The sequence below is a fragment of the Prinia subflava genome, chromosome 1, assembly GCF_021018805.1.
Source record: "Prinia subflava isolate CZ2003 ecotype Zambia chromosome 1, Cam_Psub_1.2, whole genome shotgun sequence".
In the NCBI taxonomy this organism is placed as follows: Eukaryota; Metazoa; Chordata; class Aves; order Passeriformes; family Cisticolidae; genus Prinia; species Prinia subflava.
The window spans coordinates 99935188-99948992 of record NC_086247.1 but is presented as its reverse complement, the minus strand read 5'-3'; the positions used below and the strand labels follow the sequence as shown (position 1 = coordinate 99948992).

General features: G+C 37.8%; 1 protein-coding gene across 1 annotated transcript in view; it reads left to right on the top strand.

Annotated features, from left to right (window-relative positions):
• LOC134554553 (mediator of RNA polymerase II transcription subunit 1-like) overlaps positions 1-13805 on the top strand; it is a 28175-nt gene that overhangs the window by 5362 nt on the left and 9008 nt on the right. Inside the window, exons 2-7 of the mRNA XM_063405176.1 lie at positions 7486-7589; positions 8720-8804; positions 9163-9217; positions 9632-9764; positions 11479-11507; positions 13701-13772. Of these exons, the coding sequence (XP_063261246.1) occupies positions 7486-7589; positions 8720-8804; positions 9163-9217; positions 9632-9764; positions 11479-11507; positions 13701-13772 (478 nt within the window). The remainder of the gene's footprint in view (positions 1-7485; positions 7590-8719; positions 8805-9162; positions 9218-9631; positions 9765-11478; positions 11508-13700; positions 13773-13805) is intronic.

Sequence of the window (13805 nt, the reverse complement as noted above, 5' to 3'; positions counted from 1 at the left end):
AACACAGGGATGTTTTAGTTACTGCTTAGCAGTGCTTGTACAGCCTCAAGGCCTTTTCTTTTCTCACACTGTCTCAACAGGGAGGAGACCGGGGGTGCACAAGAAGCTGGGAGGGGACACAGCTGGGACAGCTGGCCACAACTGACCAAAGGGATGTGCTGTATGACCCATACCATATGGTGTCATGCTCAGCAATAAAAAGTGGGAGGAGAAGAAGAAGGAAGAGGGGGGACATTTGGAGTGATGGCGCTTCTCTTCCCAAGTAACACAGGGTGGAGCTCTGCTGTGCTGGAGGTGGCTGAACACCTGCCTGCCCATGGGAAGTGGTGAATTAATTTCTTGTTTTCCTTTGCTTGCAGCGCGTGGCTCTTGCTTTCCCTATTAAACTGTCTTTATCTCAACCCTCGAGCCTTCTCACCTTCTGTTTCCCCTACTCTCCCCCCACCCTGCTTCAGGGGAGTGAGCGAAGGGCTGCAAGGTACTTAGTTGCCAAGTGGGGTTAAACTACAGCATATCCTCACAGTTTCACTAATTTGCTCTTATCTTGGCCAGTCCCCCCATTTCCCATTCCAGCTTTTATCTGCCTTTTACAATTAGAGGTTGAGCTCTGTAGGCACAGTCTTTCTTTATGCTTTTTTCAGCACATACAAACTGGGGAATGTTTGTGTGGTGTGCACAGATAAATAAATATGCAATGCAGTACAGATTCTGAGTGCTACAAATCAACATACACACAGAGGTTGTGTGGACAGCTGTTCCTCCTATTCTTGCTGAATGCAAGGACATCTTGAGCTATCAGCTTTCCAGAAGCTTCACATCATCTGTGACTGCCTTCTAACCTGTCACACGTGTATCCCTACAATTGCAAACAAATACATACACCCTAAAAATCCCATAGTGAGATGACTGTAATAAGATTTTGTGTAATGAGACACTTGTGTTTCATTAACTCTATTAGCTGTCCAAATGACAATATTCTCAGTACTCCATCTGAGCTAGTCATGGTTCTTAACACTTACAGCTTTCTTACCAGTTTGAAAAGGTTCATCCCCAAATGCATCATCCATATGGAGAAAGTGAGGTTAAGTGACTTGAATAACAAGGAATTCATGAGTAATGATGAGTTTGCAGTCATTCATCTTGTCATTCAACAGAGCTAGGACAAATTATATCGTTCTAGTAGGTGACTAGGAGTCTGGAAATCTGAGAGTTGATGGTTACGGCAAAGTTGGTTTGTAATATACAAGAATGGACAAAAACATTTTTAAAAACATAATTAAGGAATTACCAAGTGTCTAAAAATATAAAAGCATTAAAATGTATAATTGGATGTATATTGCATGTATTTATAACAAGTCTTCATAGTTTAATTAACTTCAATTTTAAAACATAAGATATGAAAAGCAGTGTCAAATTGTTTAACCAACATAGAATGATGTAAAATGTGTACTTTATATGGAGTTCCTGTCTATGGCACTGCTGTAATTTCTTCAATTGGCTTTTGTTGGGATTGAGCTCCTTTATCGTATTGCCTTTCCTGCAAAATGTATCCCTCCCACATGCTATTTTATTGAAATCAGTATTTGCCACTGAGTGCTGTTTCTTTTTTTAGTCTGCATGTTATATAATGCACACCCTTATATATATTCAATCAGAACCCTTAAGCTGAACAATCTTCTCCAAACTAATGTTGGTTTAAAATAGCTCAAAGTAGACCTAAACTCATCTCACTTTTCTGTTATTAAAATAACACAAAATTTTGTATAATTTTCAAATTATAGTGTTGTCTATATAGTTATTTAATCTTCCTTTTTATTTATTTTCTGGTTTTCATATCCCTTTTTCCTATTAAATCTGTTTTTCGTACTTTATATGGTTTCATACTTATGTTTTTTCCCATGTCTTTTTCTTGTGATTTTCTAGTCCCTTTCTCCACCTCTTTCTTTCATTGCTGTTTTCATTCTTTATTCTAATGGGGATGTGCTAGAGTTGAGTCAGGTAAATTGTAGTCTGGTTTCTAGTTCTGTGGCCAGCGTTTCAGGAGTCACTTCATCTTCCCATCTCTCTGCATCCCAGTCTGGAAAAACAAGGTAATAAGCTGGCTCCTATGTGGTTAGCTTTGAGACATACAGGTGGAAAGCTCCTTTAAGCACAATTATTATCTTTCTGTATTACAAGTTTTCTCTACCTCAGTGATCTCAGTGCTCATCATTATTTTCAGCTCCTCAACTAATTCTTAGCTCCTGCTCCTTCCCTCCTTCTCCACCTCCATCTTCTACCAGTAACATTTTCAATGTAGACCTTCAGCATAGTATCAGCATTACTAATTTTGCCATTTTGTGCAGATTATGTGTCAGCTACATTCACTTTATGTCTCTCTTCAAGGAGAGCTGTGGCAGCTCTCAAGTGATGGGTTCCATTGATTTCATGCTGACTGGTGTCAGTAAAGAACATGAATGATGGTGCAACACCTGATTTTAGTTATAAAAATTATCAGAGGACTCTTAAGAAGATAAGAGATGTAGAAAAAGCAACAAGTGTTCAGTTATGAAGAGCAATCACAGTGTCCTATGAAACCCTGCAAAGAGCAAATGCACACACATGAAGGCAGCCTTCGCATGTTCGTTCATGAGGTTATTTAAATTGTGGTCACATGGATCTAGGGCCTTTGGGAAAAGATTTAGACAAGAACTACTTGGAGATTATAATGTTAATGCCAGGCAGAAATCAAATGTTAGCCATATCTTGACGATGAGGAAAAGATATGCCCTGTCTTTGTCAATGTGTTTCTACATCCATGGTAATTTGCTATGAATCTGTTTTTTTGATCTTTATCTGATACAGCTTTTGGCTTTGAAGAATCATAATAATTTTCAGTGAAGGAGCAGGAAACATTCAAGGCCTGCCAATGTTAAATGTCTCAAACTAAGTGCCAGAAGTGCTATTCAGTAAGTCATGAAGTAAAACTGGCTCAGTCTATATGGCTGTAGTGAAATAAAATGCAGCCACCAACATTCTGATATGACTCTCAGGAGCTAAATATTCACATTCCATAACTGTGGAGATGATGTAGAGACTGAAGTAAAGATGACAAAACATACTGTAGTTTTTAGGGGTTGTAAAGCCATAAACCATAGACTGTATTAGACTAAGCTCTAGGTCATAAAAGTTAAGCAGCACTTCCATCCTGCCTTAGATGGAAGAGTACCTAGGATAGACAAAGGAATTGTCTGAATGCTCATCATTTTTTGTAAACACTGATTCATGTTCCAGTTACACACCCATTTTATAGCTCTGTCACTGCTGATCACTCTAAAATCCCATGGCGTTTTGTGATACAATACAGTTTTAGGTCTGACCTCATAATTACAGTAACATCTCTTACACATCCTGCAGTTTTAACTGGAACTACTGGTTTTCACAGACTGCCTCAGGACCCAATTCTGTATTAAACTTACTGTGGTCTGTTAAGTAGCTGTTGTTTTCTCTGGTCAGCAGTTCAGGTGAGGGCTTCTGGAAAGATGCAATTCCAATAACATGCTGGATGCAGGCCAGAGAAGATATATTGCTGGTGATTTATTTTGATTTTATTTTTTAGATGAAAAAGAATGAAGACTAGATACAAGATTAAAAAAAAAAAAAAAAAAAAAAAAAAAAGGCAACCCCCAGGATGCCAAAAGAAACCAGAAACAAAAATCCCCAACAATATTGCACTGATTACGGAATACTTGGAATATTTTCCAAAATGATGTCACTAAAATATGTCAACAGTAAGCCAAGGTTTCTTATGTTCTATAATAAATCTAGAGTATCTTCACTGAAAAAAAAATTGAATTCATGCAAGAATATGAATGAGAAATATGTTGATTCTTTCTCAGAAAAACAAATTACCCTTCAATGAAATGGAAAAATCATCAGAAATATTAGAACTATGAAATTAAAAAAATATATTTTCATATGGAACACTATCTGCCCAGGCCATGCATTGTGAAGCACATTACAGAGTCAGGAATTTAGCAAGATGCAGACAACCATGAAAAAAATCAACCAAGGACTAATAATAATTTCTTAAAAGATGCTTGAAGAAGCATACCCATTTTACCCTTTAAAAAGTAATAAGATAACCTGCAATTATTTGAGAGCAAAAGAGGATTTAATCTGGGGACAACTTATTAAGTAACTGTGCACATGAAAGATGCTTTAAGCAGTAGTTTTTGATGAACAGTCAAAGAGAAAGTAATCCAGAGCAGGTGGGCATCCAGGATTCAGGAAGTAATTCTGATTATTTTCTATACTCATGATAATGCATGTCCAGTTTTTGTTTTCTTTTTTATTCCATGAGCTGACCCAGTTAAACGTTTGTGTATTTCATATGCCTGAGAAGCTATAATTAGAACATTTTAAATTATTCATCACTCTTAACTCTTCTCTTGAGTGCAGTAATTTGATATGACAGTTCTGAATACTGGAACAGCACCTTATTCTGAGGACCTTTCTGACAATGCTTAAGCTTCTCTTTCTCATGAAATTTTTTTCCAATCCCACAATTTTATGTGAAGGCTAATAGTTGTCTTGGAATATTTGTCTTGTTATGAAGACACTATTTCTATCCTGGAAAAATGTTGCAAATTCATTTACCTAAATACGTACATTTGAGCAGAATGGAAAAGACTTTTTTGTTTAAAAGTTAGTGTGTTTTAGGCTTATCAGCCATACTGTACTGTGACTAATTAAACTTGAAGTCCTCTGTTAATTTGCAGAACAGCTATTATGCAGACGAGGTAAGCCATAGCATGTTTCCTTCTGTTAAAGTGGAAGTGTTCCCTTCAAGATAGCCAGCAAATAATTTACTTTTCTGCTTATTCAGGACATGATCAAGCCACTGGAGTTACTGTCAAGATCACAGAGACTCCAAAGAGCTCTGGACAAATATTTATGAAAAATGCCACAAAAATATTAAACACTACCAAGTTGTGGTATGTCATATTTGCATATATCCATTCCTATGATCTGGACCGAGGCAACCCACTTTACTTGGGCCATAGTACATGTTCTTGATCAGCAGAAAACATTTCAATAGATTGTTCAAACAAACCTAAGCTAAAATGACTCCCTAGAAATGATGAAAACATTTTAAATTCATGGACCAATTAACAGGTAAAGCTCATGATTATAGCTATGGTCATTGCTAATGGCAGGTTAAAAAGTAAATTAATATCTAATACCATACAATAAACGAATAATTTTACAGAAGTGTGATTTACCACAAGTTTGGAATTACATCATCATTTTACTTGATCACATTTCACCTCCTTTGTAAAAGCTGAAATGCAAATATATTTAACTCACGCAGGTGCATTGACTTTTTCTAACTAGTATGCTTGACACCTGTCTGGAGACAAATACCACTTTTTGACATATACTAATCCTGGGATTCCTAGGCCCATGCTTAGGTTTTTTTCTGTAATCTTAGTGAGGGCAATGAACTATTTGGTTTCTACTGAGGTTTCTACATACAAGCCAAAAGTACTCTATGTGGTGTGAGATGATTTCAGGCACTGCAGCATGACATTTAACAGCTGAAAGCAGGGAGTTTGCTGTAAGGTATTCTGAAACAGTGCCACTCAGGGTGTATGTAGGAGATATGCTCTTGCTCTAGACCTTGACATTCCCCAGCAACCACATTTCAAGCTAGTGCCCGTACAAAGGTCCAGGATTAACCCTTGAACCTCACACTGCCACTGTGCACTGATTCCTATGTACAAGCAGATTGCAACCTGAGGTGGCCAATGCAAACATTATCAATACCTTTTTTTTTAGCTCCCTCCACTAAAAAGCAAGACTAAAAAAAACCCCTTTTGGAGTGCTTTCCTGTTTTGCTGAGTGATTGTTACTATCATACTTCCCCCTGCCTTTGTCCCCCAGTTAAATTCAGTCTCTGAGAACACTACACCTTCTGAAAAAACAGGGATAGACATAAAGTCTTAGATGTGGCTTAGAACATGGCTAACAGGGTACTTCTTGTAAAAATTAGCAGAGGTGATGATGCTGTGCTTATCAACCCTTAAGTTCAAACAGTAACCCTTGGGGACCAGCTTTTTGAGAAGCAAGATTTTTGCCTTGCAGAGCACCTATGGGTGCTGTGTTGCAGCTGCTACAAATAGGAGTCTTGGTTTCTTCCAGTGTGAATGGAGACACAGGGTGGGTTGCAGCACTTCTATCAGCATGAAGGCATGGGTGAGTGGAGGCATGTTCCCAGTGAGTGCGCTTGCAAGAGCTGGCTGGGGTCCACTGCTTCCCCTTCCTCCACCTGGTTGGCCTGATTTGTAGGGAACTGTGGTTGCTGCTCTGTCATCCTCCCTGCAGAGGAAGAAGCTGACAGACCTTTCTCACTATTCCTCCTTGGTGTATGCGAAAGGTATAGACATCCCTCTCCTAGTCCGTCTCTCTTTCCTCATCCAGTGCCTCTGGCTCAAAGGGGCCAGATCTCTGCAGCTGTTGTGCCCACTAAGTCAAAGAAGCCCTTTGTAATATTTCTTCTGGTTTTGGGGCCGAGCAAAGTGGATGGCACGTTGCAGGACTCCATTTCTTCTTACTGATAACTTTGAAGCCTTCATGTCTCAGACTGATGTATTAGGAAATTCACTCCTGTTTTTCTCATGATGGAAGTAATGGTTATGGAAGTATCACATCTCAGCAAAAAACTTTCTTTGTACATCTGGATTCTGTGTAAGGCCAGAAAGAATATTTATAAGGTGATGATGTACTGAATGTATTCCTTCTCCCAGACCCATTCTCGTTCCTTGCCACACCCCCCCCCCCCAAAAAAAAAAGTTGCACCCCTGCATTGAGATTACCCTCTGCAAAATCACAGAATAACTTGGGTTTGAAGGGACCCTTAAAGACAATCTACTCCAACCCTCCTGCAATAAGCAGGGACATCTTCAAATAAAAGAGGTTGTTTAGAGCCCTGTCACACCTGACCTGGAATGTTTGCAGGGGTGGGGCATGCACCACTCATTTGAGCAACTTGTTCCAATGGTTTGACACTCTGATCATAAAAAGTTATCTCTAATTTTTTTTATCTCTAATTAAAGTGGGCTTTAATGAGCTCTAGGTGGGTGTATCTGGATATCTCAAGGCCATGGCAAAGCCTTGGTATTTATTAAGAATACACACAGGAAACTGTGCATGGGTAAAGAAAGCCTAATTTTTTAACAAACTCAAGATTGGGCTGCATATCTGTATTTAATATTGAGAATACGTGCCTATACAAATCTCCCCCTACTCTTTCTCTGTCAAAGTCTTACAAAAATCAGATGTTTGTATGTGCAAAATTCAAGTAAAACATTTTTTATTACTTCCTTCTTTGAAGCATAACATCTATGACCTTAGCAAGATTTTACATTTGTCCTCCTCCAGCATTTCTGGTTGCCAATGTAAATATATGCCATTATATTTAGAACATTTTGACTTGTTTTTCAGGTGTTGTGACAGCTATTTCTATAAATGCTTTAATGGAACAGTTGCGTTTAAAATACCAACAAAGGCCATGGACTGAAACTCTGAAACTCATTTATTTTTGCATGGTAAGAATCACAGGTTAGGTGAGAGGGTATCTGGTATGTGGTACAAGAGTATGATTCCAAGGGAGTTAAAAAATTGCTTGACTTTCAAAACCAAGCAAAACCAGCCAACCAAAAACACCCATATGCAATCCAAAACCAACCAAAAGATAATCCCCAGAAAAACCTGGTGCCTACTATAGCCCGGCTGCCCATTTTTCTCAGGACAATGGATTATAAAGTTTTCTGCCTAATTTTAACACTTTGGGGGTTGCATTGTTTTAACTATTCAGGAGTTACTACTGATTGTCTACCAGTTGAGGTTACTTTCCATTCATTATCATTACCATATTCCTGGAATGCAAAGACAATTTATTGCCTATAGGACTGGGAGAAAATATCATATTTTAGAGACTGGTCTGAAATCTGCTATCTAGACTTTATGCTGCTGTGATATACCTTAAATAATTCCATGCTTCCTGCCCTTCCAATAGCTAATTTAGGAATCATCTTTGTAAAGAGCAGATTAGCACAACTGCTGTGAGCACAGTATAAAAATTCCCATTTGTTTCCATACTTCTTTTTATTAATGCTTAACTCAAGCCTTACTTTGAAAACAATGTCCTGAATTTGAACAAAGTGAAAACTGTTCAGCAGTGAGTGTTCTTTGTTAATTGAAATGTGAAGTATGAGAAGTTTTCAGACAAGAGCTTGAAGAGAAACTGGGAGAAGTTTGCTTGCTACTGAAGTGAATAGCTTCAGCTGAAACTTGTATCCTAATAAAACCAAGTACTTCTGTGGCACTTACTGATCTATTCACTCAGGAAGATTTTTTCTAAAATAAAAACACAAGTATTTTCTTAGTTTATCTCTAGCCTCACAGTGAAATTAGCTGACACATCTAGTGATCAGCTCAAAAGACAGGGGAATGGAGAGCCACTCCTTGCTCCAAAGGCATCTGGTATGTAATTACTGCACAATAATATCTTCACAAATCCATTCAGTGGTGCCATTTCACAGATAGCTCCAATTGTAGGTAAACTCTGTTTGACAAAAACAATCAGAGGTTTGTTGTACGGGGCATCTGTGTGCTGTGTCTCTTAGCTAGTAATTTAAGGAATTTTCTCTGTCTCTTCTTTTCACAAATGTTCTAGGATAACCCACTTCGAAAGCCTGTCAGTAATGCACCAGACAGTCTATTGCTTTCCTGCATGGAGAAGATAGAGAGGACATTAAATGGTAATGAGTTATTGGATAACTCAAAGCATATTTTTTTAATATTGTGTGGAATCTACCAATCTTTCTTTACTGATGTTCTTCACAAAGAGGTCAAATGCACAAACACAGAGGTCAATAAGAGACAAGAGACTTGTGACTCATCTTTGGGCTAAGCCTTCAGGCTATAGCTATTCTTAAAGCCTGAGAATACTTTCTACCCAACACAGCACTTATTAATCATAATAGTTGTCATTAATAACAAGTAATTTAAGAGACACTATTTTCTCATTACCTAAATCATATTCTTTAAAGCAAGAAAATACTGGTTCTACTTCTTGGTCATTACAGTTTGATTAAATTGCATTCCTGGTTTTTGCAGCGAAATCCATGTTTTCTGTGATGAACACACTGGAACTTTTATCCAGACAAAAAGGGTAAGTTTGTTTATGAATAATTGCAAATAAGCAAGCATGGCCTCAAGTCCAGAAAGAAATACCATCTGGATGGCTTATCAACAATGTTATTTCTTAGCTCAGTGTTCTAATGGAGTGTATTTACCTATTTTGTTTAGTCCTTTGTGGAGATTGTTGGGTAAAGAGAAGGCATAAATGCCTACATCCCAAAGTTGCAGACTGAGGTTAATAGTTTTGAGCAGACCAACATGATAATGCAAATAGCAGAGCACAAATACATGCCTAGTTGTATAGTTTTCAGAAGCTGAGCCAAGGAAGTGTTACTTTTGAATCATCCCTGGTGTCTCTTCCCACAAACAAGTAAACTACGCTCATTTCCTTTTTTAAGTTACAGAATTGTTATATATGCAAGTTTTCTTTTCTCATCTTTCTCAGACTTACTGTTCATGTTAGCCCCAGTGGGACTGCCTGCTACATAACATCAATGATGTTTTATGTAGAAATTCAGCTGGAGAAGGATGGCGATGTGCTGGATGTGAAGTTGGCTCACTTTGAAGAAGCTCCTGTGGTAAAATTAATTTTCTGTATCTCTCATGACCCTATAGTCTCCCACCTGGCTTCCAGCTGTCATGTCAGGAAGGTGTTAACTTCCTTTTGGTCTTGTCACACTTGCAAGCCTGTGCATGACACTAGCTATCTGTTTAGGCATCTGAATGCCTAAACTTACAACTCAGTTGTGCTAAGTATTACAGTAAAAGTCAGCTGACAGGCCCACCTTCCAAGAATTTTGTGGTATCACACTAAATATTTTTATTTTCATGCTTCAATGTTACCAGCATAGAATAAATAATAGGGGCTTAAAATATTTTCCTACCAAGATATAGTGCAATATATATTCTCAATGGACGTCCTGGGGCTGTTCTGGTTTTTATTCTGCCTTCTTTAGCAGTATATATATTTCTACTAGTGGGGATGTTTTTCTTGCAAAATTTCTATTAAATTATTCACAGAATATTACCCTGAAGTTCACATATTATGTTCTGCAGTTGTTACAAAATTACAGACAATAATTCTGATCAAAGATATAACCACAAGCTATTGTGGGGGGTTGGGGAACATAAACTCTGGGTTTTGTCAGTAAGTATCCAAATTATTACATTGCCTTGGAGTTAATTTTGTCTATTATTTTTAGTTGAAGTCAGCCCTGGAATTTCAAATTGTTCATTTAATCAGCACAGGCCTGTTGATCAGTGAGTGCTGGACAATATCATAAGAATGAAAATGCATATTCAGAGAATCCTAGCACAACCCATTAAAAAAAAAACAAAACTGGCCAAACTGCAATTTTTTTTCTGAAGGAGTTTATAAAAAACTATTTCTGTAATTTTATGCTCTTTCACAGAGCCTTTGTTCTTCCAGTTATAATAGTAATATTTTTTAACTATTGCATTGTTAGTCTTGCTTTTGAGTGTTGGGGGGTTTTTTAATGCTAACCATGCAGCTACTTAAAAGTAATGGGGATCAAGCTTATCATTACTGGTGGAATGCTTATTGTCTTGGTTAGGAAAGACAGGTATCTGTCAGGGCAAACTGGAGTTTCCCTTGGAATGGAGAATGCAAAACCCCCCTCCCTCCAAATTATTACAATTTTGCAATTAGGAGATTTCAGGCAAAAATATGGGAATAGGAATAACGGTTGTTTACTAGGAATATAAAAAACTACAAATGCAGTAGTACAAAAAACAAACAAGCAAACAAACAAAAGTCCTAGAAAACCCTGACAGAGTCAGAGATACAACCTGTCACCCTGTTGTCAGGGTGTTGGAAGCAGTCCAAATAAGTCCTCCTGGAGTAACAGATGTTGTTCTGTGAAGTAGAGATGATCCTGTAGAAAAAAGGGTCCAGTGCTGGCGAGATGGACCTGATCTTCCTCCAAGAATTCATTGGAAATAGGCTCCCTTGCTGTTTGGGATTGCTGGTTTTATCTCAGTGGAAAGGCTTTGGCTCCTCCCACTGAGTGAAGCATCTCACAATGGAATGAAGTAATGTTATCAATCATGTGAGAGGCCTTGAATGGCCCATTCACAGGTGATGTCCCTCAAAGGAGGATGGGTGCAGGAGAGGGATGGGTGCAGGAGGAGAGAAGAACAATATCTTCCAACAGATTTCAACAGATGAAAATAGAATACATATTTTTGGTTACATTTTTCAACCCAAGACACTTATAAAAGATGTGTCAAAAATGGCAAGAAAGATGAAACTCCTGTCTCTTATTCCTGTAGGTTTGTGATGACTTGGTCCAACTTCTAAGGTAAAGAATCATGTGTAGAGTTTCATGTTGAATGGAAAGGAATTCCTGATGCTAGAACCATTCCAGTATAAAAACTGAAGAAGAAAAAAAAAAAAAAAAAAAAAAAAAAAAAAGGAAAGAGAATCAAGGAACAATAATATGAATCCAGAAAACAACAGAAGAACTGACGCCATTTTGCCATTTTGGATCCCATTTGTTGTGAGGAGTTGTTTCCAATCATCCATATTGGAAGTTGGTTGTCATTGTATCTATTATTACCTGCTTTGAATTTATAAATTCAAGGCTAAAACTGCAGAAAATATAATTTTGAAAAGATACTGCAGGCATTATTTATTTCTCAAGTCATTCCACCAAATGCATCTGCTTGAGTGGAGCAATGGTAAAGAGTAATCCCCAATACATTGGCTCTAGTTGCCCATCAAACACAGCCTTGGAGTACCGGCCTTTGTCTTGATTGCAAGAATTATAGAACTACTTGGATGCATAGTTTTGGTAATGGACTGATAATGAAAATTCAGAACTGGCAGATTTACAGATACAAATTAGGTATTACTTTTCCTCTCCCCCTTCCACCAAATAATAGTCTTCATATTGTCCATATGCAAATACTTTAACTGAATGTCCTTCAGGCTTCTCTCACAGTAATGAAAGCAAGATGGTATCACATGGCCTGAGTTTCTTTGCACATACATAGGGGGAGATGTGACCCAAATTTTCTCATGTAGCAGTGGGACACTATATATTATTACCAAGTTTTGTTTTGTCTGAATAGTTGCTGTTCCAGGCCAGGCCACCACTTCAAAAGTCTGTTTATAAGTTCTTCAGTGAATATGACCAAGGTTCCAGGTTTTAATAATAATGACTATATTTAGGAAATTGGATTCTTATTTAAATACTGTGGCCGAATAGTAGAAAGGGAAGGTAAAAGGAGAAAGAATAATTATTGACCTTGAGTGTTTCATCTCTCTTTTATATTATTCATGATCAGTTCTTCCAGCCCTCTTTTTCCTCAGAAAAGGAGTTATATTAGCTTTATGGATGTAAACAGCTATGAATTAAAGCTTGAACTTGCATTTTCCTATATTTTTGACTTCCAGTGATGTTAATGCCAGCAGTTTGGCTCTGACCACTGGCATATAGCTGCCATTGGTACTGTGGGTGCTACTTCTCTGCCTTCCTGATTTGGTTAAGATTTGTCATAATGCACAGGTAACCCTTCTACACCTTTTGGTGTAGGTTGTAAGGCAGTTTGTTGTATGTGTAATGTTTCCTGTGAGTCTCAAAGTAACTATAAAATTAAGACTAACCAACCAGCTAATGCATAGGCTGGTGATGTGTCTGTTCCTGTACCATGCCTGCCTCCTTCCCTCCTTTTTCCCTACTTCCCCACTAGTCTAGCTGGAAAGAGACAGAGGAGAGCTGAGCGACTTGTTTAGGCTCCAGGTTTGAAAGAGTTTATCCCAATGTCAAAGTTCAGGCAGGCTTATTTTGTCTCTGCTGACCCACATTGCAGCCACATCTGCACAGGAAGGGAAGTCTTGAGCTGTCTGTGTGACTGCAGCACAAAAGTCTAGTAAGACTTGTAAAACTCATGTAAAATCTACTTAAGCAATTGAGCAAATACCTGGTGGGATAGTATGAACACAGCTCCAGGCCATTACATCAAGTCAAAATCTGCAGGAATTCTGGGGTTTGAGCAGTCTGAACCATTCCTTTACAAATCAAGCCACTTGTCCATTTAAAAAAAAATTAATTTGATGTATCTATCAGTTATTTAAGGTCTATCTCTCTCACATGGTGCTGTGAAGTGCAGCATTAATACAATTTTGATATTTTAATGAAAAGAGCAATGTACACATACCCAGTCTTACAGAAGTAGCTTTATTGGAAAATCAGGGGAAGTGTTTTGCAGCTGATGAGCTGTCACATATGTGTTTCATGTACATTTTTTGCTTTCAGTACTGCCTACTTCAGTGCCAGTTTCAGCTATAATTACAGTAATTCTTGCAATAAAACCAAAGGTTCACCTTTTTTGGTATCTTCTAAGAAAATTTTAAATCAGTACTGCTACTTGATCTGATAAGGAAGAGGCCACTGTCACTCTGAAATGGTGCCTTTTCTAGCAAGTTATGTAGAAAAGAGTTACTTTCCATCTCTTTTAGTATTGTGATAGTCATTATTTCTTTTTGTTAGGATGAAGAACTATGATGCCTTCGGCAAGATTCTAGAAGACCTGTCAAATATGTATCAAATTCCAGGAAACAGGTTGCAGTTATTTTTTACTCAAAAACTTTTGAA